This window comes from Pleurodeles waltl, unplaced genomic scaffold (genome assembly GCF_031143425.1).
Source record: "Pleurodeles waltl isolate 20211129_DDA unplaced genomic scaffold, aPleWal1.hap1.20221129 scaffold_119, whole genome shotgun sequence".
Taxonomy (NCBI): domain Eukaryota; kingdom Metazoa; phylum Chordata; class Amphibia; order Caudata; family Salamandridae; genus Pleurodeles; species Pleurodeles waltl.
Window position 1 is genome coordinate 818982 of NW_027149825.1, and position 25899 is coordinate 844880.

A 25899-nucleotide genomic window follows, 5' to 3' on the forward strand; every position below is an offset into this window, starting at 1 on the left:
CTCAGAGTGACAAAGGCACTCTCCCCATGGGGCCAGCAACATGTCTCGGTTTGTGGCAGGCTGCTAAAACTAGTCAGCCTACACAGATAGTCGGTTAAGTTTCAGGGGGCACCTCTAAGGTGCCCTCTGTGGTGTATTTTACAATAAAATGTACACTGGCATCAGTGTGCATTTATTGTGCTGAGAAGTTTGATACCAAACTTCCCAGTTTTCAGTGTAGCCATTATGGTGCTGTGGAGTTCGTGTTTGACAGACTCCCAGACCATATACTCTTATGGCTACCCTGCACTTACAATGTCTAAGGTTTTGTTTAGACACTGTAGGGGTACCATGCTCATGCACTGGTACCCTCACCTATGGTATAGTGCACCCTGCCTTAGGGCTGTAAGGCCTGCTAGAGGGGTGGCTTACCTATACTGCATAGGCAGTGAGAGGCTGGCATGGCACCCTGAGGGGAGTGCCATGTCGACTTACTCGTTTTGTTCTCACTAGCACACACAAGCTGGTAAGCAGTGTGTCTGTGCTGAGTGAGAGGTCTCCAGGGTGGCATAAGACATGCTGCAGCCCTTAGAGACCTTCCTTGGCATCAGGGCCCTTGGTACTAGAAGTACCAGTTACAAGGGACTTATCTGGATGCCAGGGTCTGCCAATTGTGGATACAAAAGTACAGGTTAGGGAAAGAACACTGGTGCTGGGGCCTGGTTAGCAGGCCTCAGCACACTTTCAATTGTAAACATAGCATCAGCAAAGGCAAAAAGTCAGGGGGCAACCATGCCAAGGAGGCATTTCCTTACAGCGAGCTATTGCAGAACATGCGTATCTACAGCGACAGATGCCATCGAACAAGTATTTATTTATAAATTTACAATTTTCATTCAACCTATAACGGCTACAGGCTCCCGGGGAGGTGAAAGGGCGCATGTGAATCTGCAGCGTCTCATGCCACGAACAGATGTACACTGGGTAAGTGACATTTTCCATTCGATGGCATGTGTAGCTGCAGATACACATGATGTGCATAGACTTATAAGCAGTAATCTCCCCGAAACCGGTGGTTTAGCCTGTAGGAGTTGAAGTTGTCTGAAATAATGTACGTAATACAGCCTACTGTGGCTTGTTGTGTTGTTAACACATCTACACAGTAATGTTTTGTGAATGTATGAGGCGTAGACCATGTGGCTGACTTACAAATTTCTGTCATTGGTATATTTCCTAGAAAATCCATTGTGGCGCCTTTTTTCCTAGTGGAATGCGCTCTTGGTGTAATAGGTAGATCTCTTTTTGCTTTAATATAGCAAGTTTGAATACATTTCACTATCCATCTGGCAATGCCTTGTTTGGATATAGGATTTCCTGCATGAGGTTTTTGGAAGGCTACAAACAATTGTTTTGCGAAACAGTTTTCTTCTGTCAATGTAATACATTAGTGCTCTTTTTATGTCTAATGTATGTAAGGCTCTTACGGCTACTGAGTCTGGTTGTGGAAAGAAGACTGGGAGTTCCACTGTTTGGTTTAGGTGGAATGGTGATATAACTTTCGGTAAGAATCTGGGATTTGTACGGAGAACCACTTTATGTTTATGTATTTGTATAAAGGGTTCTTGTATAGTAAATGCTTGTATTTCACTCACCCTTCTAAGAGATGTGATAGCTATTAGGAAGGCTACCTTCCAAGTTAAGTATTGCATTTCAAAAGAATGCATGGGTTCAAATGGTGGTCCCATGATGTAAAGAAATGGCTCCCTGTTGCAGTTACCCCCCCCCCACTTTTTGCCTGATATTGATGCTGACTTGACTGAGAAGTGTGCTGGGACCCTGCTAACCAGGCCCCAGCACCAGTGTTCTTTCACCTAAAATGTACCACTGTCTCCACAATTGGCACACCCCTGGCATCCAGGTAAGTCCCTTGTAACTGGTACCCCGGGTACCAAGGGCCCTGATGCCAGGGAAGGTCTCTAAGGGCTGCAGCATGTCTTATGCCACCCTAGCGACCCCTCACTCAGCACAGACACACTGCTTGCCAGCTTGTGTGTGCTGGTGGGGAGAAAATGACTAAGTCGACATGGCACTCCCCTCAGGGTGCCATGCCAACCTCACACTGCCTGTGGCGTAGGTAAGTCACCCCTCTAGCAGGCCTTACAGCCCTAAGGCAGGGTGCACTATACCACAGGTGAGGGCATATGTGCATGAGCACTATGCCCCTACAGTGTCTAAGCAAAACCTTAGACATTGTAAGTGCAGGGTAGCCATAAGAGTATATGGTCTGGGAGTCTGTCAAAAACGAACTCCACAGCTCCATAATGGCTACACTGAATACTGGGAAGTTTAGTATCAAACTTCTCAGAATAATAAACCCACACTGATGCCAGTGTTGGATTTATTAAAAAATGCACACAGAGTGCATCTTAGAGATGCCCCCTGTATTTTACCCAATTGTTCAGTGCAGGACTGACTGGTCTGTGCCAGCCTGCTGCTGAGAGACGAGTTTCTGACCTCATGCGGTGAGAGCCTTTGTACTCTCCGAGGACAGAAACAAAGCCTGCTCTGGGTGGAGGTGCTTCACACCTCCCCCCTGCAGGAACTGTAACACCTAGCAGTGAGCTTCAAAGGCTCAAGCTTCGTGTTACAATGCCCCAGGGCACTCCAGCTAGTGGAGATGCCCGCCCCCTGGACACAGCCCCCACTTTTGGTGGCAAGTCCAGGAGAGATAATGAGAAAAACAAGGAGGAGTGACTGGCCAGTCAGGACAGCCCCTAAGGTGTCCTGAGCTGAGGTGACTAACTTTTAGAAATCCTCCATCTTGTAGAAGGAGGATTCCCCCAATAGGGATAGGAATGTGACCCCCTCCCCTTGGGAGGAGGCACAAAGTGGGTGTACCCACCCTCAGGGCTAGTAGCCATTGGCTACTAACCCCCCAGACCTAAACACGCCCTTAAATTTAAGGGCTCCCCTGAACCTAAGAATTTAGATTCCTGAAACTACAAGAAGAAGAGGACTGCTGAGCTGAAAAACCCCTGCAGAAGAAAAACAGAAGACACCAACTGCTTTGGCCCCAGTCCTACCGGCCTGTCTCCTGCCTTCCAAAGAAACCTGCTCCAGCAACGCTTTCCAAAGGACCAGCAAACTCTGAATCCTCAGAGGACTGCCCTGCTTCAAGAAAGACAAGAAACTCCCGAGGACAGCGGCCCTGCTCCAAAAGACTGCAACTTTGTTTCAAAGGAGCAGATTTAAAGACCCCCTGCAACTCCCCGCAAGAAGCGTGAGACTTGCAACACTGCACCCGGCGAACCAGACTCGACTGGTGGAGAACCAACACCTCAGGGAGGACCCTCCGGCGACTCCGAGACCGTGAGTAACCAAAGTTGTCCCCCCTGAGCCCCCACAGCGACGCCTGCAGAGGGAATCCCCAGGCTCCCCCTGACCGCGACTGCCTGACTCTGAAATCCCGACGGCTGGAAAAGACCCTGCACTCGCAGCCCCCAGCACCTGAAGGAACGGAACTTCAGTGCAGGAGTGACCCCCAGGAGGCCCTCTCCCTTGCCCAGGTGGTGGCTACCCCGAGGAGCCCCCCCCCTTGCCTGCCTGCACCGCTGAAGAGACCCCTTGGTCTCCCATTGAAATCTACAGAGAACCCGACGCTTGTTTGCACACTGCACCCGGCCGCCCCCGCGCTGCTGAGGGTGTACTTTCTGTGTGGACTTGTGTCTCCCCTGGTGCCCTACAAAACCCCCCTGGTCTGCCCTCCGAAGACGCGGGTACTTACCTGCTGGCAGACTGGAACCGGGGCACCCCCTTCTCTCCATTGAAGCCTGTGTGTTTTGGGCACCTCTTTGACCTCTGCACCTGGCTGGCCCTGAGCTGCTGGTGTGGTAACTTTGGGGTTGCTCTGAACCCCCAACAGTGGGCTACCTTGGACCCAAAACTGAGACCTGTAAGTGACTTACTTACCTGCTAAAACTAACAATACTTTACCTCCCCCAGGAACTGTGAAAATTGCAGTGTCCACTTTTAAAACAGCTTATTGTGTTTCATGTAAAAAGTATATATGTTACTGTGATTATTCAAAGTTCCTAAAGTACTTACCTGCAATACCTTTCAAATGAGATATTACATGTAGAATTTGAACCTGTGGTTCTTAAAATAAACTAAGAAAAGATATTTTTCTATAACAAAACCTATTGGCTGGATTTGTCTCTGAGTGTGTGTTCCTCATTTATTGCCTGTGTGTATGTACAACAAATGCTTAACACTACTCCTTGGATAAGCCTACTGCTCGACCACACTACCACAAAATAGAGCATTAGTATTATCTCTTTTTGCCACTATCTTACCTCTAAGGGGAACCCTTGGACTCTGTGCATACTATTCCTTACTTTGAAATAGTGCATACAGAGCCAACTTCCTACACGTGAGTCGTGTTAATACGATGTTAAGGTTCCACGAAGGTACTGGTGCTGTTCTCGGGGGTATGATTCTCTTTAATCCCTCCATAAATGCTTTGATAACTGGGATTCTAAAAAGCGATGTAGAATGTGTAATCTGCAGATAGGCAGATATTGCTGTGAGATGTATTTTAATAGAAGAAAATGCTAGTTTAGACTTATATAAGTGTAATAAGTAACTTACAATGTTCTTTGCGGAAGCATGGAGTGGTTGAATTTGATTATTGTGGCAGTAGTAAACAAATCTTTTCCATTTGTTTGCATAACAATGTCTTGTAGTAGGTTTCCTAGCTTGTTTAATGACCTCCATACATTCTTGTGTGAGGTCTAAGTGTCCAAATTCTAAGACTTCATGTAAGGAAATGCCTCCTTGGCATGGTTACCCCCTGACTTTTTGCCTTTGCTGATGCTATGTTTTGAATTGAAAGTGTGCTGAGGCCTGCTAACCAGGCCCCAGCACCAGTGTTCTTTCCCTAACCTGTACTTTTGATTCCACAATTGGCACACCCTGGCATCCAGGTAAGTCCCTTGTAACTGGTACCCCTGGTACCAAGGGCACTGATGCCAAGGGAGGTCTCTAAGGGCTGCAGCATATCTTATGCCACCCTGGGGACCCCTCACTCAGCACAGACACACTGCTTACCAGCTTGTGTGTGCTGGTGAGAACAAAACGAGTAAGTCGACATGGCACTCCACTCAGAGTGCCATGCCAACCTCACACTGCCTATGCAGTATAGATAAGTCACCCCTCTAGTAGGCCTTACAGCCCTAAGGCAGGGTGCACTATACCATAGGTGAGGGCACCAGTACATGAGTACTGTGCCCCTACAGTGTCTAAGCCAAACCTTAGACATTGTAAGTGCAGGGTAGCCATAAGAGTATATGGTCTGGGAGTCTGTCAAACACGGACTCCACAGCACCAGAATGGCTACACTGAAAACTGGGAAGTTTGGTATCAAACTTCTCAGCACAATAAATGCACACTGATGCCAGTGTACATTTGATTGTGAAATACACCCCAGAGGGCACCTTAGAGGTGCCCCCTGAAACCTTAACCGACTATCTGTGTAGGCTGACTGGTTCCAGCAGCCTGCCACAACTGAGACATGTTGCTGGCCCCATGGGGAGAGTGCCTTTGTCACTCTGAGGCCAGTAACAAAGCCTGCACTGGGTGGAGATGCTAACACCTCCCCCAGGCAGGAGCTGTAACACCTGGCGGTGAGCCTCAAAGGCTTACCCCCTTTGTTCCAGCACCACAGGGCACTCCAGCTAGTGGAGTTGCCCGCCCCCTCCGGTCACGGCCCCACTTTTGGCGGCAAGGCCGGAGGAGATAATGAGAATAACAAGGAGGAGTCACTGGCCAGTCAGGACAGCCCCTAAGGTGTCCTGAGCTGAAGTGACTAACTTTTAGAAATCCTCCATCTTGCAGATGGAGGATTCCCCCAATAGGGATAGGAATGTGACCCCCTCCCCTTGGGAGGAGGCACAAAGAGGGTGTACCCACCCTCAGGGCTAGTAGCCATTGGCTACTAACCCCCCCCAGACCTAAACACGCCCTTAAATTTAGTATTTAAGGGCTTCCCTGAACCTAAGAATTTAGATTCCTGAAACTACAAGAAGAAGAGGACTGCTGAGCTGAAAGACCCCTGCAGAAGAAGAAAAGAAGACACCAACTGCTTTGGCCCCAGACTTACCGGCCCGTCTCCTGCCGTCTAAAGAAACCTGCTCCAGCAGTGCTTTCCAAAGGACCAGCAACCTCTGAATCCTCAGAGGACTGCCCTGCTTCAAGAAAGACAAGAAACTCCCGAGGACAGCGGCCCTGCTCCAAAAAGACTGCAACTTTGTTTCAAAGGAGCAGATTTAAAGACCCCTGCAACTCCCCGCAAGAAGCGTGAGACTTGCAACACTGGACCCGGCGACCCCGACTCGACTGGTGGAGAACCAACACCTCAGGGAGGACCCTCCGGCGACTCCAAGACCGTGAGTAACCAAAGTTGTCCCCCCTGAGCCCCCACAGCGACGCCTGCAGAGGGAATCCCCAGGCTCCCCCTGACCGCGACTGCCTGACTCTGAAATCCTGACGGCTGGAAAAGACCCTGCACCGCAGCCCCCAGCACCTGAAGGAACGGAACTTCAGTGCAGGATTGACCCCCAGGAGGCCCTCTCCCGTGCCCAGGTGGTGGCTACCACGAGGAGCCCCCCCCCTTGCCTGCCTGCACCGCTGAAGAGATCCCTTGGTCTCTCATTGAAAACCATTGAAAACCCGACGCGTGTTTGCACACTGCACCCGGCCGCCCCCGCGCTGCTGAGGGTGTACTTTTTGTGCTGACTTGTGTCCCCCCCCGGTGCCCTACAAAACCCCCTGGTCTGCCCTCCGAAGACGCGGGTACTTACCTGCTGGCAGACTGGAACCGGGGCACCCCCTTCTCTCCATTGAAGCCTATGTGTTTTGGGCACCTCTTTGACCTCTGCACCTGACCGGCCCTGAGCTACTGGTGTGATAACTTTGGGGTTGCTCTGAACCCCCAACGGTGGGCTACCTTGGACCCAAACCTGAGACTTGTAAGTGATTTACTTACCTGACAAAACTAACAATAACTTACCTTCTCCCAGGAACTGTGAAAATTGCACTGTGTCCACTTTTAAAACAGCTATTTGTGTTTTATGTGAAAAGTATATATGCTACTGTAATTATTCAAAGTTCCTAAAGTACTTACCTGCAATACCTTTCAAATGAGATATTACATGTAGAATTTGAACCTGTGGTTCTTAAAATAAACTAAGAAAATATATTTTTCTATAACAAAACCTATTGGCTGGATTTGTCTCTGAGTGTGTGTTCCTCATTGTGTGTATGTACAACAAATGCTTAACACTACTCCTTGGATAAGCCTACTGCTCGACCACACTACCACAAAATAGAGCATTAGTATTATCTCTTTTTGCCACTATCTTACCTCTAAGGGGAACCCTTGGACTCTGTGCATACTATTCCTTACTTTGAAATAGTGCATACAGAGCCAACTTCCTACACTTCAGGAGCCAGATTGCTAGACTGAGCGATGCTGGATTTGGGTGTCTGATCTGTTGTTTGTGTTGAGTTAACAGATCTGGCCTGTTTGGTAATTTGACGTGAGGTACTACTGATAGGTCCAGCAGTGCTGTGTACCACGGTGGTCGAGCCCAGGTTGGTGCAATGAGTATTAGTTTGAGTCTGTTTTGACTCAGTTTGTTTACCAGATAAGGAATGAGTGGGAGAGGGGGGAAAAGAGCAAGCAAATATCCCTGACCAACTGATCCATAACGCATTGCCCTTGGACAGAGGGTGTGGGTACCTGGACACGAAGTTTTGGCATTTTGCATTTTCTTTTGTTTTGAATCGGTCTATTTTTGGTGTTCCCCAGCATCGAAAGTAATCTTGTAGGAACTGGGGATGAATTTCCCATTCGTGTGTTTGTTGGTGATCTCGACTGAGATTGTCGGCTAACTGGTTTTGAATGCCTGGGATGTATTGTGCTATTAGGCGAATGTGAATCGCCCAATGCCAAATTTTTTGTGCTAAGAGACACAGTTGTGACGAGTGTGTCCCTCCTTGTTTGTTGAGGTAATACATTGTTGTCATGTTGTCTGTTTTGACAAGAATGTGTTTGTGGGCTATCAGTGGTTGAAATGCTTTCAATGCTAGAAACACTGCTAACAGCTCTAACTGAATTATATGCAGTTGTTTTTGTTGAATGTCCCATTGACCCTGTATACTGTGCTGGTTGAGGTGTGCTCCCCCACCCCATCATAGAAGCATCTGTTGTGATCACGTATTGAGGCACTGGGTCTTGGAATGGCCGCCCTTGGTTTAAATTTATAGGGTTCCACCATTGAAGCGAGAAGTGTGTCTGGCGGTCTATCAACACTAGATCTTGGAGTTGACTGTGTGCTTGTGTCCATTGTTTTGCTAGGCACTGTTGTAAGGGCTGCATGTGTAGTCTTGCGTTTGGGACAATGGCTATGTATGAAGACATCATGCCTAGAAGTTTCATTACAAACTTCACCTGGTAGTGTTGGTTTGGCTGCATGTTTAATGCTATATTTTGGAAAGCTTGTATCCTTTGCGGACTTGGAGTGGCAATCGTCTTATGTGTGTTGAGTGTTGCTCCCAAGTATTGTTGTATCTGGGATGGTTGCAGATGTGATTGTTGGTAATTTATAGAAAACCCTAGTTTGTGTAGAGTTTTTATAACGTATTGCGTGTGAAGAAGACACTGTTGCTGAGTGCTGGTTTTTATTAACCAATCGTCTAAGTATGGGAACACATGCATGTGCTGTCTCCTTATATGAGCGGCTACTACTACAAGGCATTTTGTGAATACCCTTGGGGCTGTTGTTATCCCGAACGGTAACACCTTGAATTGGTAATGCACGCCCTGGATTACAAACCTTAAGTATATCCTGTGAAAAGGATGTATGGGTATGTGGAAATATGCATCCTTGAGATCTAACATTGACATGTAGTCCTGTTTTGTGAGCAAGGGAATCACGTCTTGAAGTGTTACCATGTGGAAGTGATTTGATTTGATGTAGAGATTCAGCGTTCTGAGGTCTAATATGGGTCTCAACGTTTTGTCTTTCTTTGGAATTAGGAAATATAGGGAGTAGACACCTGTTCCTTTTTGATGGTTGGGTACTAGTTCTATTGCTTGTTTTTGTAACAATGCTTGGACTTCTAGCTGTAACAGTTGTAAGTGTTGTTTGGACATATTGTGTGCTCTTGGGGTCACATCTGGTGGGAGATTTATGAATTCTATGCAATAACCATGTTGGATAATGGCTAGGACCCATGCGTCCGTAGTTATGTTTGTCCAATTTTTGTAGAATGCAATAAGTCTCCCCCCCACTGGTGTTAAGTGGTTTGTGACATTGAAGTCACTGTTTGGCTGGAGTTGTTTTAGGGCTTTGGAATTTTCCCCTTGCTATTGGGAATTGACCACCCCGGTAAGAGCCTCGAAACCCTCCTCTCTGGTACTGCCCCCGATAGGTGGGTCTGGCTTTGTGAGGTGGAAGGCTCTGGGGTTTGGGTACGAACCCCCCCCCCCCCCCCCCCCCTCTAAACTGTGGCCTTCTAAAAGTGCCTCTGCTTTGTGGGGAGTAGAGCGCCCCCATGGCTTTGGCTGTGTCTGTGTCCTTTTTTAGTTTCTCAATTGCCGTGTCCACCTCCGGCCCAAACAATTGTTCCTGGTTAAAAGGCATATTTAACACAGCTTGCTGGATTTCCGGTTTAAAACCTGAGCTCCTTAACCATGCATGCCTGCGAATGGTTACCGCAGTGTTCACTGTCCGTGCTGCTGTGTCTGCAGAGTCCAGTGCAGACCTTATCTGGTTGTTGGAAATTGCTCGTCTTTCAACAACATGTTGGGCACGTTTCTGGTGTTCCTTGGGCAAGTGATGTATTATATGTTGCATCTCGTCCCAGTGTGCCCTGTCGTAGCGAGCCAGTAGAGCTTGCGAGTTGGCAATTCACCATTGATTGGCTGCTTGTGCTGCCACTCGTTTGCCCGCAGCATCGAACTTCCGACTTTCCTGGTCAGGCGGTGGTGCGTCTCCTGATGATTGGGAGTTTTCCCTCTTCCTTGCTGCTCCCACGACTACCGAATCTGGTGTCAGTTGCTGTGTTATAAACACAGGGTCTGTTGGGGGAGGTTTGTATTTTTTCTCCACCCTAGGCATGATAGCTCTGCCTTTCACTGGGTCCTGGAAGACTTGTTTTGAGTGCTTGAGCATGCCTGGGAGCATTGGCAGACTTTGGTAGGAACTGTGGGTGGATGCCAAGGTGTTGAATAGGAAGTCATCCTCTATTGGCTCCGAATACATTGCTACATTGTGGAATGCAGCTGCTCTTGATAACACCTGCGTGTTTGCAGTGCTGTCCTCTGGAGGTGACGGCCTTGCCGGGTAACAATCTGGACTGTTATCGGAGACCGGTGCATTATACAAGTCCCATGCATCCGGGCCATCCTGCGTCATCCCCGTATGTGTTGGTGACTGCATTGGGGGTGTGGTTACTGGGGACAGCTGTGGCAAATGAAGTGGAGAAGGCTGTGGCGAAAACCTTGGTGGTGGTGTTTTGTCTCTAGCACCTTTGGCTGCATTTCCGACCCTTGAAATGCCAGCTTTCTTTTAATTGGAGGAAGAGTTTGAATTTTGCCAGTCTCTTTCTGGATGTGCAGTCTCCTTTGAGTATGGTCTGGTTTCCCCATACTTATTTCCTGCTCAAATCTAGGTTGTTGCATTTGACTGGAAAGTCCGTGCTCTTCCGTGTAAGAGCCTACTTTCGGTTCCGAGGCTGCCTTTTTCGGTACCGAAGGTTTGGAAACAGTCTTTTTCGGTTCCGAAACAACTTTCTTTACTTTGGGTGTGTCGAACTCTGTGTAGAGATCGTTCGGAGCCGGAATCTCGACCGGAGTCGGATGTTTTCGGCAGTTCTGAGGCCTTTTTCGGTGCTGATGGTTGGTCACCGTGTTTTCGATGGGTAAAGCCATGGCCTGTTGGCGGTGGCATCCCCTTGGCCTTTATGATCTTGGAGTGAGTCTTGGACGGGGCAGTTTTACTCACAGTTTTCTGAGTTGACGTCGGTAGCTCACTTTCGGAGTCGTCCGAGTCCGTCCCTTGTATGGAGATTCTTTCCTCCTCCTCGACGTCGATCTGTTCTGTCGGTGTTGACGCCATTTGCAGTCTTCTGGCTCTTCGATCGCGAGGGTCTTTTTCGATCAAAATGCCTGGCAGGCCACGCAGGTATCCTCCCTGTGCCCCGGTGATAGACACAGGTTACAGAACAAGTGTTGGTCTGTATAAGGATACTTTGCGTGGCAATTCGAGCAGAAGCGGAAGGGGGTCCGGTCCATTAGTTTCGTCGATGGATGCGGTCGGGCCGACCAGGACCTGCTGAAGAGCGGAAGCCCCGAAGGGCCGCCCGAGCGCTTCTTCTATCGGTGTCGATATCCTAACACTAAACCGTACCGAGCGCTAACAATACCGTTGAATTTTCGATAATTAGCTAACTTTCACGATTCGAAATACGGAGCAAAGAGGAACACGTCCGAACCCGATGGCAGAAAGAAAACAATCTAAGATGGAGTCGACGCCCATGCGCAATGGAGCAGAAAGGGAGGAGTCCCTCGGTCTCGTGACTCGAAAAGACTTCTTCGAAGGAAAACAACTTGTAACACTCCGACCCCAACACTAGATGGCAGGATAATGCACAGCATGTGTATCTGCAGCTACACATGCCATTGAACATATATATATATATATATATATATATACATACACACACACAGACACACACACACATATATGGAAAATGTCACTTACCAAGTGTAAGGAAATGCCTCCTTGGCATGGTTACCCCCTGTTTTTTTGCCTTTGCTGATGCTATGTTTTGAATTGAAAGTGTGCTGAGGCCTGCTAACCAGGCCCCAGCACCAGTGTTCTTTCCCTAACCTGTACTTTTGATTCCACAATTGGCACACCCTGGCATCCAGATAAGTCCCTTGTAAGTGGTACCCCTGGTACCAAGGGCCCTGATGCCAAGGAAGGTCTCTAAGGGCTGCAGCATGTCTTATGCCACCCTGGAGACCCCTCACTCAGCACAGACACCCTGCTTGCCAGCTTGTGTGTGCTGGTGAGAACAAAACGAGTAAGTCGACATGGCACTCCCCTCAGGGTGCCATGCCAACCTCTCACCCCTCTAGTAGGCCTTACAGCCCTAAGGCAGGGTGCACTATACCATAGGTGAGGGCACCAGTGCATGAGCACTGTGCCCCTACAGTGTCTAAGCAATACCTTAGACATTGTAAGTGCAGGGTAGCCATAAGAGTATATGGTCTGGGAGTCTGTTTTACACGAACTCCACAGCACCATAATGGCTACACTGAAAACTGGGAAGTTTGGTATCAAACTTCTCAGCACAATAAAAGCACACTGATGCCAGTGTACATTTTATTGTAAAATACACCCCAGAGGGCACCTTAGAGGTGCCCCCTGAAACCTCAACCAACTATCTGTGTAGGCTGACTGGTTCCAGCAGCCTGCCACGCTAGAGACATGTTGCTGGCCCCATGGGGAGAGTGCCTTTATCACTCTGAGGCCAGTAACAAAGCCTGCACTGGGTGGAGATGCTAACACCTCCCCCAGGCAGGAGCTGTCACACCTGGCGGTGAGCCTCAAAGGCTCACCCCTTTGTGCCAGCAGGACACTCCAGCTAGTGGAGTTGCCCGCCCCCTCCGGCCACGGCCCCCTCTTTTGGCGGCAAGGCCGGAGAAAATAATGAGAAAAACAAGGAGGAGTCACTGACCAGTCAGGACAGCCCCTAAGGTGTCCTGAGCTGAAGTGACTAACTTTTAGAAATCCTCCATCTTGCAGATGGAGGATTCCCCAATAGTATTAGGGATGTGACCCCCTCCCCTTGGGAGGAGGCACAAAGAGGGTGTACCCACCGTCAGGGCTAGTAGCCATTGGCTACTAACCCCCCAGACCTAAACACGCCCTTAAATTTAGTATTTAAGGGCTCCCCTGAACCTAAGAATTTAGATTCCTGAAACTACAAGAAGAAGACTGCTGAGCTGAAAAACCCCTGCAGAGGAAGAACAGAAGACACCAACTGCTTTAGCCCCAGTCCTACCGGCCTGTCTCCTGCCTTCCAAAGAACCCTGCTCCAGCGATGCTTTCCAAAGGACCAGCGACCTCTGAATCCTCAGAGGACTGCCCTGCTTCAAACAAAACAAGGAACTCCCGAGGACAGCGGCCCTGCTCCAAAAGAACTGCAACTTTGTTTCAAGGGAGCAGATTTAAACACCCCTGCAACTCCCCGCAAGAAGCGTGAGACTTGCAACACTGCACCCGGCGACCCCGACTCGACTGGTGGAGAACCAACACCTCAGGGAGGACCCTCCGGCGACTCCAGAGACCGTGAGTAACCAAAGTTGTCCCCCCCGAGCCCCCACAGCGACGCCTGCAGAGGGAATCCCGAGGCTCCCCCTGACCGCGACTGCCTGAACTCCATTTCCCGACGGCTGGAAAAGACCCTGCACCCGCAGCCCCCAGCACCTAAAGGAACGGAACTCCTGTGCAGGAGTGACCCCCAGGAGGCCCTCTCCCTTGCCCAGGTGGTGGCTACCCCGAGGAGCCCCCCCCCTTGCCTGCCTGCACCGCTGAAGAGATCCCTTTATCTCTCATTGAAATCTACAGAGAACCCGACGCTTGTTTGCACACTGCACCCGGCCGCCCCCGCGCTGCTGAGGGTTTACTTTTTGTGCTGACTTGTGTCCCCCCCGGTGCCCTACAAAACCCCCCTGGTCTGCCCTCCGAAGACGCGGGTACTTACCTGCTGGCAGACCGGAACCGGGGCACCCCCTTCTCTCCATTGAAGCCTATGCGTTTTGGGCACCTCTTTGACCTCTGCACCTGACCGGCCCTGAGCTGCTGGTGTGGTAACTTTGGGGTTGCTCTGAACCCCCAACGGTGGGCTACCTTGGACCAAAAACTGAAACCTGTAAGTGACTTACTTACCTGTGAAACCTAACAATACTTTACCTCCCCCAGGAACTGTGAAAATTGCACTGTGTCCACTTTTAAAACAGCTTATTGTGTTTTATGTAAAAAGTATACATGCTAATGTAATGATTCAAAGTTCCTAAAGTACTTACCTGCAATACCTTTCAAATGAGATATTACATGTAGAATTTGAACCTGTGGTTCTTAAAATAAACTAAGAAAATATATTTTTCTATAACAAAACCTATTGGCTGGATTTGTCTCTGAGTGTGTGTTCCTCATTTATTGCCTGTGTGTATGTACAACAAATGCTTAACACTACTCCTTGGATAAGCCTACTGCTCGACCACACTACCACAAAATAGAGCATTAGTATTATCTCTTTTTGCCACTATCTTACCTCTAAGGGGAACCCTTGGACTCTGTGCATGCTATTCCTTACTTTGAAATAGCACATACAGAGCCAACTTCCTACACTCAGTGTACATCTGTTCGTGGCATGTTCCGCTGCAGATTCACATGCTATACATAGGTCTTGCCATCTAGTGTTGGGCTCGGAGTGTTACAAGTTGTTTTTCTTCGAAGAAGTGTTCGAGTCACGGGATCGAGTAACTCCTCCTCTTAGGCTCCATTGCGCATGGGCATCGACTCCATCTTACATTGTTTTCCCCCAGAGGGTAAGGTAGAAGCGATAGAGTATAAAGAAAAGAGATGTCCATGCTAATGGAATAGAAATATATATACATATGTACAAATGCTTGTTTTAACTTAAACGGCTACAGGCTCCCGGGGAGGCAGGTGGGCGCATGTGAATCTGCAGTGGAACATGCCACGAACAGATGTACACTGGGTAAGTAACATTTTCCATTCGATGACCAGTGTAGCTGCAGATACACATGCTATGCATAGACTACAAAGCAGTTTTCCTTCCAGCCTGTAGGAGTTGAAGTTGTTTGAAATTAGTACAGCCTGTCCTACTGTTGCTTGTTGTCTTGCTAACACATCTACACAGTAATGCTTGGTAAATGTATGGGGTGTTGACCAAGTGGCTGCTTTACAGATTTCGGTCATTGGTATATTTCCTAAAAAGGCCATTGTTGCTCCTTTTTTTTCTTGTGGAATGTGCTTTTGGTGTTACTAATAGCTGCCTTTTGGCCTTCAGGTAACACGTTTGGATGCATTTTACTATCCATCTAGCTAGTCCTTGCTTTGAGATTGGATTTCCAGTATGTGGGTTTTGGAACGCCACAAATAACTGTTTAGTTTTCCTAAATGATTTAGTTCTGTCAATGTAATACATTATAGCTCTTTTAACGTCTAATGTATGCAGCGCTTTTTCTGCTACTAAGTCTGGCTGTGGGAAGAAGACTGGAAGTTCCACTGTTTGATTGATATGAAATGGTGAAATCACCTTAGGTAGAAATCTTGGGTGTGTACGAAGTACTACTTTATGTTTGTGTACTTGTATGAAGGGTTCTTCAATAGTGAAAGCTTGTATTTCACTAACTCTTCTTAATGAAGTGATTGCAACGAGGAATGCTACCTTCCACGTTAGGTATTGAATCTGACACAAATGCGTGGGTTCAAATGGTGGACCCATGAGTCGTGCGAGTACAATATTTAGATTCCATGAAGGCACTGGGGGTGTTCTTGGTGGTATGATACGTTTTAGCCCATCCATGAAGGCTTTGATAACAGGGACTCTAAATAGAGTGGTGTGTTGTATATTTTACAAATACGCTGAAATAGCAGTGAGATGTATTTTGATGGATGAAAAAGCCAAATTTGCCTTTTGTAAATGAAGTAGGTAACCTACAATGTCTTGTAGCGATGGAGAAAGAGGGGCAATTTGTTTGGATTGAGAGTAAAACACAAACCTTTTCCATTTGTTTGCATAGCACTGCCTGGTAGTGGGTTTTCTTGCTTGTTTAATTACTTCCATACATTCGGTTGGAACATGTAGATATCCAAACTCTAAGACTTCAGGAGCCAAATCGCTAGATTGAGTATTGCTGGATTTGGATGCCTGATCAGTTGTTTGTTTGGTGTTAACAGATCTGGTCTGTTGGGTAGTTTGATGTGTGGTACTACTGACAGGTCTAACAATATCGTGTACCATGGTTGACGTGCCCACATTGGTGCTATAAGTATGAGTCTGTTTTGACGCAGTTTGTTGACTAGAAATGGAATGAGCGGGAAAAGCGTAAGCAAATATCCCTGACCAGTTCATAATTGGGTAAGTAGACTTTCAAGCAAAAATACTTTGCAGTTTCAGAAATTGTCACTTAGTGCAACTTTCAGAGTTCTCTTACGGTTATCCTATGGAGGAAAACCATGTTCAGCAAACCCAGGGTTAACAACGACTGACAAAGCCAATCTCAGGAAGTTAAAGTAAGTACTCAGCACTGATCAGAACCACACCAATGGGTCACACCGGGAGGCACTGGGGCAGCTGGTGCAGAGGTGCAGTAAGGCATAAGATGCCTAATCGTTTCCTATGGGATTTTGGTCCTCGTGAAGAAAGGCTGCAGGCTCTGGCTATGAAGTTGGTCAGCAGGTAAGTAGTAGCTCTGGGGTGTTCAGGGATGTGGGTGCACCTTTGGTCCTCTTCTCCTGTGCAGAGGGGCAACAGATGCAGGGCTGTCTTTAGGTGATGGGTTTTCGCATCCACAAGCACTCGCGGTCAGGGGTCCTGTGCGTTGAGGCTGCAGACGTCATCGGGGAGTCCGTCAGGAGTGGACCCAAGATGGACTCGAGCTCTTAGGGATGGCGGACATCATTGGCACTGATGACCCACCACAGCTGGGACCAGGGATCATGGGTGCACTGGTTGCTGGAGGTGTTGGATTTTCTCCCACCACACGCCTGTGGGAGAGGGAGGGCCTGCACGCTGAGGCTGCAGGAGTCTCAGGAAAGTACAAGATGGGTGAGACCATATTGGACTCGGCCCCTGGGTAGCAGGGGACCCGCATTGGCACAGTTGGTTGGCTTCATCTCGGGTCGTGGACGTCGGTGCAGTGATCACTTCTAGTGTCGGGTTTCTGGGGTCCAGCAGCTGCAGTCTTTTCCTTCAAGTTTCTTCTTGCAGGGCAACTCCACTGCCCATGGGAGAGTTAAGTCTTTACTGAAGGCTGGACGAGTTGGCTTCTTGTGCAGGATCCTGCGAGGTAAGCTGCAGGCCGGAGGGTTGGTTTCAGGTCAGCTGCTGCGTCTCTTCCTCCTCTGCGGGTGCAACTCTTCTTTGTCCGGCTCTTTTTAGGTTGTCGTAATCTGAGTTCTAAGGTTCAGGGGTGCCACCTAAATACTCAACTTAGGAGCATTACAGGGAGTGCCAGTAGGCTGACAACCTTTATGTGCAGACACCAAGAAACCCGGAGGGCTGACAGTGCTGCCAATTGCGAATGAAACTACCTTGGAGCAGAGGAGCTACTCCCCTGCAGCCACAGGCACCAAAAGAAGCACCAGCAATATTTGGGGAACCAGACATGTTACAGCAGCTAAGGCTTGTGTCTATACCAGGGAACAAGGACAAGGTAAACAGACCTGCACGTTGAGGGACTTCATGGGCAGTGAGACCCACATCGTGAGTGGCCCAGCTGTCCTGTTTGCCCCTCTTCAGCAGAGATCGAGAGAGCATGAGCTTCTGACCTCCGCCACCCAACACCTCAAAGTGCCTCTGCACCCGCACCACACAGCCAGAGTCCGAGTGAGGTAACAGTGCCAATGGGCTCTGAAGACCCTCTAAGGCTAAGGCCTTCCTTGGGCTTGCCAAGACTAGACTCCCAGTGCCGCCTGCAGCTTCTTTGTGTAGATCCCCCCCTCTACCGCGAGTGCCTCCGGTGGCAGAAACCCGACATCTCAGCACCCGGCGGCAGCAGGCCGATGAGAAGAGGGTCGAAGGTGTCCCCACACGACCCCAAACATCGTGAGACCTGAGCACACTTGTTGGTTCAGCCGGACTGGTCCCCAAGTCCCAATCTGCTGAAACTTTATGACCGACGGTGTCTCTAACCCCCAAAGACCCTCAAGATCTGAGCCCCCTTTAGGTTCGACCGGACTGGCCCCCTAGTCCTCGCTTGCAGCTTTTTTTATTGGTACCGTTCTCCATTGACTATAATGGATAGAGTTTGAGGCTACATCTGCGAGAATCACCTCTGCAACCGGATGCACTAGGGTAGACAGAAGGGACATGTTGGTGCATTATTGGACATTCGCACTCACTTTAAGTCCTGAAGAACAGTCCTGGAAGTTGATTGTAAGTGAGTCTATGCAGTGAATGTTTCTCCGATAGGATAATATTACCGCGTCTGAGACTCATGCCTCAGATCGCACTATTTCTATTTTGGACCTCAGAAAGTACTTACCCAGTTCCAAAGACCTTGGTGTCTAAAAATACATAAAAATCTGTTATTTTTATAAATTGGTGTTAGATTTCTTCTTTGACTGTCTCGCTTTATACTATGTGTGTGCAATAAATGCCTATCACACCACACTACCCCAAAATACAGCACCTGGAATTATTGAAGAAAAACCCTGTAAATCATTGAGGGTCATCTGGACGGTTTGCATAGTGTGCCACCTTTTAAGTGCACTACCAACTTCTTACATATACTTTCTGATGTTGCTGGCTTTTTGCAGCTTCGTCAGCATCACGGGAACCTCAAGACCCTGAATGGAAATTGTAAATAGCATTTATGCTTTTTTTCTTGGGAAGAAATGTGTTTATATCAAACTGCTCCTGCATTTGGCAATGCCTGAAAATGAACCTGTTCAGAATCACAACTATGGCCAGATACCCTACCACAATTTCTGAAACAAGGTGGAGTGAAGCTGTGAATTCTAGTGAACATGAGTTTGGCAGATCTAAGTAGAGAATGTACAATAGTCATTACCGATTATAAGGCACTCCACAGACTGGTCACTTACAGATGTGTAACTGCCCAATTCCTATTACTAAAGTAAGTGCTTTGGAGGCCATTATGATAGCTCTGCAGTACTTTCCCTAATTTTGGACAGGTAAACCTGCCCTGTGAAAGGCCATCCATCAGCAGAGTTCTTATACCAGAAGTGAAGAATGCCGAGTAGACAACAATTCTGCTTCCTATTCAATATTTACTTACTCAGTTTGTGCTCTTGGGCATCCAGTGGGTGTTAGTAAATTTGTAAAAACTTTTATTAACTGTTTTTATCAGTATTTTTACTGTATAGGCAATGCATGAGATGCTTGTAGCAGAACCAGATGCGAGCCTACACAAGGTACCATGAAAAAAGTTTTTAAAGCTGTGGTTTGTCTATTAAAAAAAAGTTACATTTATTAAGAACTTCTTATCTGTAGGAAAAAGGCGTGCCGAAGACAGAAAATGCAGATCTCCAGTAACTTGAGAGAAACAGATATGTCTTGGTTGGAGTAGACACTGCTACTCTTCCTTCAAAATACACACTTGAAAAAATTAAGCAGTGTCACATTCAGTAAGCACTTCAAGTTGTACAAAAATGAAAATGTCACTTACCCAGTGTACATCTGTTCGTGGCATCAGTCGCAGTAGATTCGCATGTTCTGCAATAGCTCGCCATCTGGTGTTGGGCCGGAGTGTTACAAGTTGTTTTTCTTCAAAGAAGTCTTTCGAGTCACGGGACCGAGTGACTCCTCCTTTTGTCTCCATTGCGCATGGGCGTCGACTCCATCTTCGATTGTTTTTCCCCGCAGAGGGTGAGGTAGGAGTTGAATTGTAGTAATAGTGCCCATGCAATGGAGTGACTAAGTATGCACCTATTTAAGGTTGAGATGATACATATATAAATAATTGAAGGTAACTTCCAAACTGCTACAGGCTCCCGGGGAGGCGGGTGGGCACATGCGAATCTACTGCGACTGATGCCACGAACAGATGTACACTGGGTAAGTGACATTTTCAGTTCGATGGCATCTGTCGCTGTAGATACGCATGTTCTGCATAGACTAGTAAGCAGTTATTTCCCCAAAAGCGGTGGATCAGCCTGTAGGAGTGGAAGTAGTCTGAAATAATGTCCTTAATACGGCTTGACCTACTGTGGCTTGTTGTGCGGATAACACGTCTACACAGTAGTGCTTGGTGAATGTGTGAGGCGTAGACCATGTGGCTGCCTTACATATTTCTTGCATTGGGATGTTTCCTAGAAAGGCCATGGTAGCACCTTTCTTTCTGGTTGAGTGTGCCCTTGGTGTAATGGGCAGCTGTCGTTTAGCTTTAAGGTAGCAGATTTGGATGCATTTAACTATCCATCTGGCTATACCTTGTTTTGAAATTGGGTTTCCTGCATGAGGTTTTTGAAATGCAATAAAGAGTTGTTTAGTCTTTCTGATGTTTTTTGTTCTGTCAATGTAATACATTAATGCTCTTTTGACATCTAATGTATGTAGTGCCCTTTCAGCTACGGTATCTGGCTGTGGAAAGAACACTGGAAGTTCCACTGTTTGATTTAGATGGAACTGTGAAATAACCTTTGGCAAAAATTTAGGATTGGTCCTTAGGACGACTTTATTTTTGTGTAGTTGTATAAAAGGTTCCTGTATAGTAAACGCCTGAATCTCGCTTACTCTTCTCAGGGAAGTAATGGCGATGAGAAATGCCACCTTCCAGGTTAGGAACTGTATGTCGCAGGAGTGCATGGGTTCAAAAGGTGGACCCATAAGTCTAGTTAGGACAACATTTAGGTTGCATGAAGGAACAGGTAGTGTTCTTGGTGGTATAATTCTCCTAAGGCCCTCCATGAATGCTTTAATGACTGGTATTTTATATAGGGAAGTTGAATAGGTAGTCTGCAGGTATGCAGATATTGCTGCAAGGTGAATCTTAATGGAAGAGAAAGCTAGGTTAGATTTTTGTAAGTGAAGCAAGTAACCCACTACATGTTCTGGAGTTGTGTGTAATGGTTGTATTTGATTAATATGGCAGTAGCAAACAAACCTCTTCCATTTACTTGCATAGCAGTGCATGGTGGATGGCCTTCTTGCTTGTTTTATGACTTCCATACATTCTTGGGTAAGTTGTAAGTGCCCGAATTCTAGGATTTCAGGAGCCAGATTGCTAGATTCAGCGATGCTGGATCTGGGTGTCTGATCTTTTGGTTGTGCTGTGTCAACAGATCTGGCCTGCTGGGCAATTTGATGCAGGGTACCACTGATAGGTCTAGCAGCGTTGTGTACCAGGGTTGCCTTGCCCAAGTTGGTGCTATCAATATGAGTTTGAGTTTGCTTTGACTGAGTTTGTTTACCAGGTAAGGAAGGAGAGGGAGAGGAGGAAAAGCGTAAGCAAATATCCCTGACCAGTTCATCCATAGGGCATTGCCTTGGGATTGTTTGTGTGGGTATCTGGATGCGAAGTTTTGGCATTTTGCGTTCTCCCTTGTCGCAAACAAGTCTATCTGAGGTGTTCCCCAGAGGTTGAAATAAGTGTTCAGAATTTGGGGGTGAATTTCCCATTCGTGGACCTGTTGGTGATCTCGAGAGAGATTGTCTGCGAGTTGATTTTGTATCCCTGGTATAAACTGTGCAATTAGGCGAATTTGGTTGTGAATTGCCCAATGCCAAATTTTTTGTGCTAGCAGGCTTAACTGCGTGGAGTGCGTCCCCCCCTGCTTGTTTAGATAATACATTGTTGTCATGTTGTCTGTTTTGACGAGAATGTATTTGTGAACTATTATTGGTTGGAAAGCTTTTAGTGCTTGAAAAACTGCTAGAAGTTCTAGGTGATTGATATGCAGTTTTGTTTGATGTACGTTCCATTGTCCTTGTATGCTGTGTTGATCGAGGTGTGCTCCCCACCCTGTCATGGAAGCATCTGTTGTTATTACGTATTGTGGCACTGGGTCTTGGAAAGGCCGCCCCTTGTTTAAATTTATGTTGTTCCACCACAGAAGCGAGAGGTAAGTTTGGCGGTCTATTAACACCAGATCTAGAAGGTGACCCTGTGCTTGAGACCACTGTGATGCTAGGCATTGTTGTAAGGGCCTCATGTGCAGTCTTGCGTTTGGGACAATGGCTATGCATGATGACATCATGCCTAGGAGTTGTAATACCATCTTTGCCTGTATCTTTTGTGTTGGATACATGCGTTGTATGATGGTGTTGAAATTTTGAATTCTTTGTGGACTTGGAGTGGCTACTCCTTTTGATGTGTCTATTATGGCTCCCAGGTATTGTTGTACCTTGCGTGGCAGAATTTTGGATTTTGTGAAATTGACGGTGAACCCTAGTTTGAAGAGGGTTTGTATGATATGATTTGTGTGATTTGAGCACTCTATTAACGAATGGGCCTTGATTAGCCAGTCGTCTAGATATGGGAACACATGTATTTGCTGCCTTCTTATGTGTGCTGCGACTACCGCTAGACATTTGGTAAAGACTCTTGGTGCGGTTGTTAATCCGAAAGGCAGTACCTTGAATTGGTAATGTATTCCTTTGAATACAAACCTTAGGTATTTCCTGTGCGATGGGTGTATTGGTATATGGAAATAAGCATCCTTGAGGTCTAAAGTTGCCATGTAGTCGTGCAGTTTTAGCAATGGCAATACTTCTTGTAGTGTGACCATGTGGAAGTGGTCTGATTTGATGAAAGTGTTCACTACTCTGAGGTCTAGGATTGGTCTCAGTGTTTTGTCCTTCTTTGGTATCAGAAAGTACAGTGAGTAAACTCCTGTGTTTATTTGTGTGTTTGGCACTAATTTGATTGCATTCTTTTGCAATAGTGCCTGCACTTCTATCTCCAGGAGATTGGAATGGTGTGTTGTTAAATTTTGTGCTTTTGGTGGTATGTTTGGAGGGAATTGTAGAAATTCTATGCAATAACCATGTTGGATAATTGCTAGAACCCAAGTGTCTGTAGTGATTTCCTCCCATGCATTGTAATAATGACCTATTCTTCCCCCCACTGGTGTTGTGTGGAGGGGGTGAGTGACCTGTGAGTCACTGTTTAGTAGTAGGGGCTTTGAAATCTTCCTCTATTTCTAGGGAATTGCCCTCCTCTATATTGTCCCCGAAAACCTCCTCTATACTGTCCCTGGTAACTGGACGGTGTGGCTTGTGAGGTGCTGGCTTGTGTGCTTTGACCTCGAAACCCCCCTCGAAAGGGCGTTTTACGGAATGTGCTGTAATTCCCTCTGCTTTGCGGGGAGTAGAGTGCGCCCATGGCTTTGGCAGTGTCCGTATCTTTTTTGAGTTTCTCAATCGCTGTGTCCACTTCTGGACCGAACAGTTCTTTTTCATTAAAAGGCATATTGAGAACTGCTTGTTGAATCTCTGGTTTAAATCCAGACGTTCGGAGCCATGCATGCCTTCTGATAGTTACAGATGTATTAATTGTCCGTGCAGCTGTATCTGCAGCGTCCATGGAGGAGCGGATCTGGTTGTTGGAAATGGTCTGTCCCTCCTCAACCACTTGTTTTGCCCTATTTTGTAAGTCCTTGGGCAGATGATCAATGAGATGTTGCATCTCGTCCCAGTGGGCTCTGTCATAGCGCGCAAGTAGTGCCTGTGAGTTCGCGATGCGCCACTGGTTTGCAGCTTGTGCTGCGACTCTTTTACCAGCTGCATCGAACTTGCGGCTTTCTTTATCTGGGGGTGGTGCATCTCCAGATGTGTGAGAGTTGGCCCTTTTCCTAGCTGCTCCTACAACGACAGAGTCTGGTGGCAGCTGTGTAGTGATGAAAGCCGGGTCTGTAGGAGGCGCCTTATACTTTTTTTCCACCCTTGGTGTGATTGCCCTAGTTTTGACCGGCTCCTTAAAGATGTCTTTTGCGTGCCGGAGCATACCAGGGAGCATAGGCAGGCTTTGGTAGGAGCTGTGGGTGGAGGAGAGTGTGTTAAATAAGAAATCATCCTCGACCTGTTCTGAGTGGAGGCTTACGTTGTGAAATTGTGCTGCTCTAGCCACCACTTGAGAATACGCGGTGCTGTCTTCTGGTGGAGATGGCTTTGTAGGGTATGCCTCCGGACTGTTATCTGACACTGGGGCGTCGTATAGGTCCCATGCGTCCTGATCTTGGTCACCCTGGCTCATGGTGGTGTGAGCTGGGGAGTGTGATGGAGTTTGTGCTGGTGAGACGTTAATCACAGGCAGAGGAGAGGGTGGTGGGGTAACTCTTTTCACCACTTTTGGTTGTGGTGTGTGTTCCGTCTGGAACTCCAACCTTCTCTTTCTCCTAATGGGGGGAAGGGTGCTTATTTTTCCTGTCCCCTGCTGTATGAAGATACGCTTTTGCGTATGGTCCACATCAGTTGCTTGCAGCTCTTCCTCAAACCTATGCTTCTGCATTTGGGAGGTTAGCGAGTGCTCTTCTGTATAAGAGCCTGAAGCTGGGTCGCTTGCAGTTTGTTTCGGCATCGAAACCCTGTCTGCGTGTTTTTTCGGCTCCGAGGTGACTCTTTTCTTTTTCGGGCCGAAACCTCTCGGCGTCGATCTGTTTCGGTGCCGCTGTCTCGGCGTCGAGCCGTGTCGGCACCGGCATCTCGGTGTCGAGGCTTGACTCCAGCACTTTCTCGGTCCTGAGAAGGCTGCGTGCCGGTGTCTCGACCGGAGTCGGACGATCTCGGCACTGTGTGGGCCTTTTTCGGTGCCGACGGGCGGTCACCGAATTTATGGGTGGAGCCATGGCCTGGTGGCAGTGGCGTCCCCTGGGCCTTGTAAATGTTCTTCTGAGTGGATTTCGACGTCTTACTCACGGTTTGTGTATCGTCGAATTCTTCGGAGTCTGAGTCTTGGATCGAGAAGGTACCGTCTTCTTCCTGTTCCTCGAACTCCCGTTGGGCTGTCGGTGCGGACGCCATCTGAAGTCTTCTGGCTCGACGGTCTCGGAGTGTTTTTCGGGACCGGAACGCACGACAGGCCTCGCAGGTGTCTTCGCTGTGCTCAGGTGACAGGCACAGGTTGCAGACCAAGTGTTGGTCTGTGTAAGGGTACTTATTGTGGCATTTGGGGCAGAAACGGAACGGGGTCCGTTCCATCGGCGTTCTTCAGCACGCGGTCGGGCCGACCAGGCCCCGACGGAGGATCGAAAAACTACCCCGAAGGGCACCGGAGCTCTTCGATCTTCGATGCGGTGTGGAATCTAAGTACGCCGATCCCGAACGCAACAATACCGACGAAAATCTTCCGAAATTAGCTAATTTTCCGTTCCGAAACTCGGAGCGACAGGAACACGTCCGAACCCGATGGCGGAAAAAAAACAATCGAAGATGGAGTCGACGCCCATGCGCAATGGAGACAAAAGGAGGAGTCACTCGGTCCCGTGAAAACACAACTTAAATAGCTGCAAACTACTATACCTACTTCTATATGGCTTCTACAATGTATGAACAATTTAATTTAACATACCTATGTTCCACTGCAATGGAAAAATCAGAACTAAATGGAAAATTACCTGCTGCGGTAACATTTGAGGTCCTGCTGATCTCTGAAGTGGTCCAGCTGGCTGCCCCATCCTCATCTGCTGTTGCATCTGTTGATGCTGTTTCTGGGCATATACTTGCTGCTGCATATGCTGGAGTCGAAGCTGTGCAAGATTTATTTGCCCTGGGGCCTTGTTTATATGGTTTGTTCCTGGAGGGACTTGTCCAACAACTACATTGGGTGCATAACCAGATGTTGGTTTATTTTCAACAACAAGGGTACCTACGAAAACATAAAACATAAAATTAGGATAAAAGATCATTTTTTTTTTAGGAAAAAAAAATCTGAAAATACATACACCCTGTGTTTACATACTAGATTCTAAAGCAACATAAACATGTGCATCTACAACAGCGTTATTACTTCTCCCTTAAGATAAAACTTCAAAATGGACAAAAGTCTAAAAAATATTACACACCTAGACCCTTCCCTGAACAAATCTCTACAAATACTGTCTTAAAGTACCCGTCACACATCAGATGTGCTTC

The 25899-nt window shown here is 47.6% G+C and overlaps 1 protein-coding gene across 3 annotated transcripts in view; it reads right to left on the reverse strand.

The window, feature by feature from the left end:
- The window catches only part of TRIM33 (tripartite motif containing 33), a 502696-nt gene that overhangs the window by 310426 nt on the left and 166371 nt on the right, over window positions 1-25899 (reverse strand). For all 3 annotated transcript variants that reach the window (XM_069218910.1, XM_069218908.1, XM_069218909.1), the window contains exon 9: window positions 25383-25633. In XM_069218910.1, the coding sequence (XP_069075011.1) occupies window positions 25383-25633 (251 nt within the window). The remainder of the gene's footprint in view (window positions 1-25382; window positions 25634-25899) is intronic.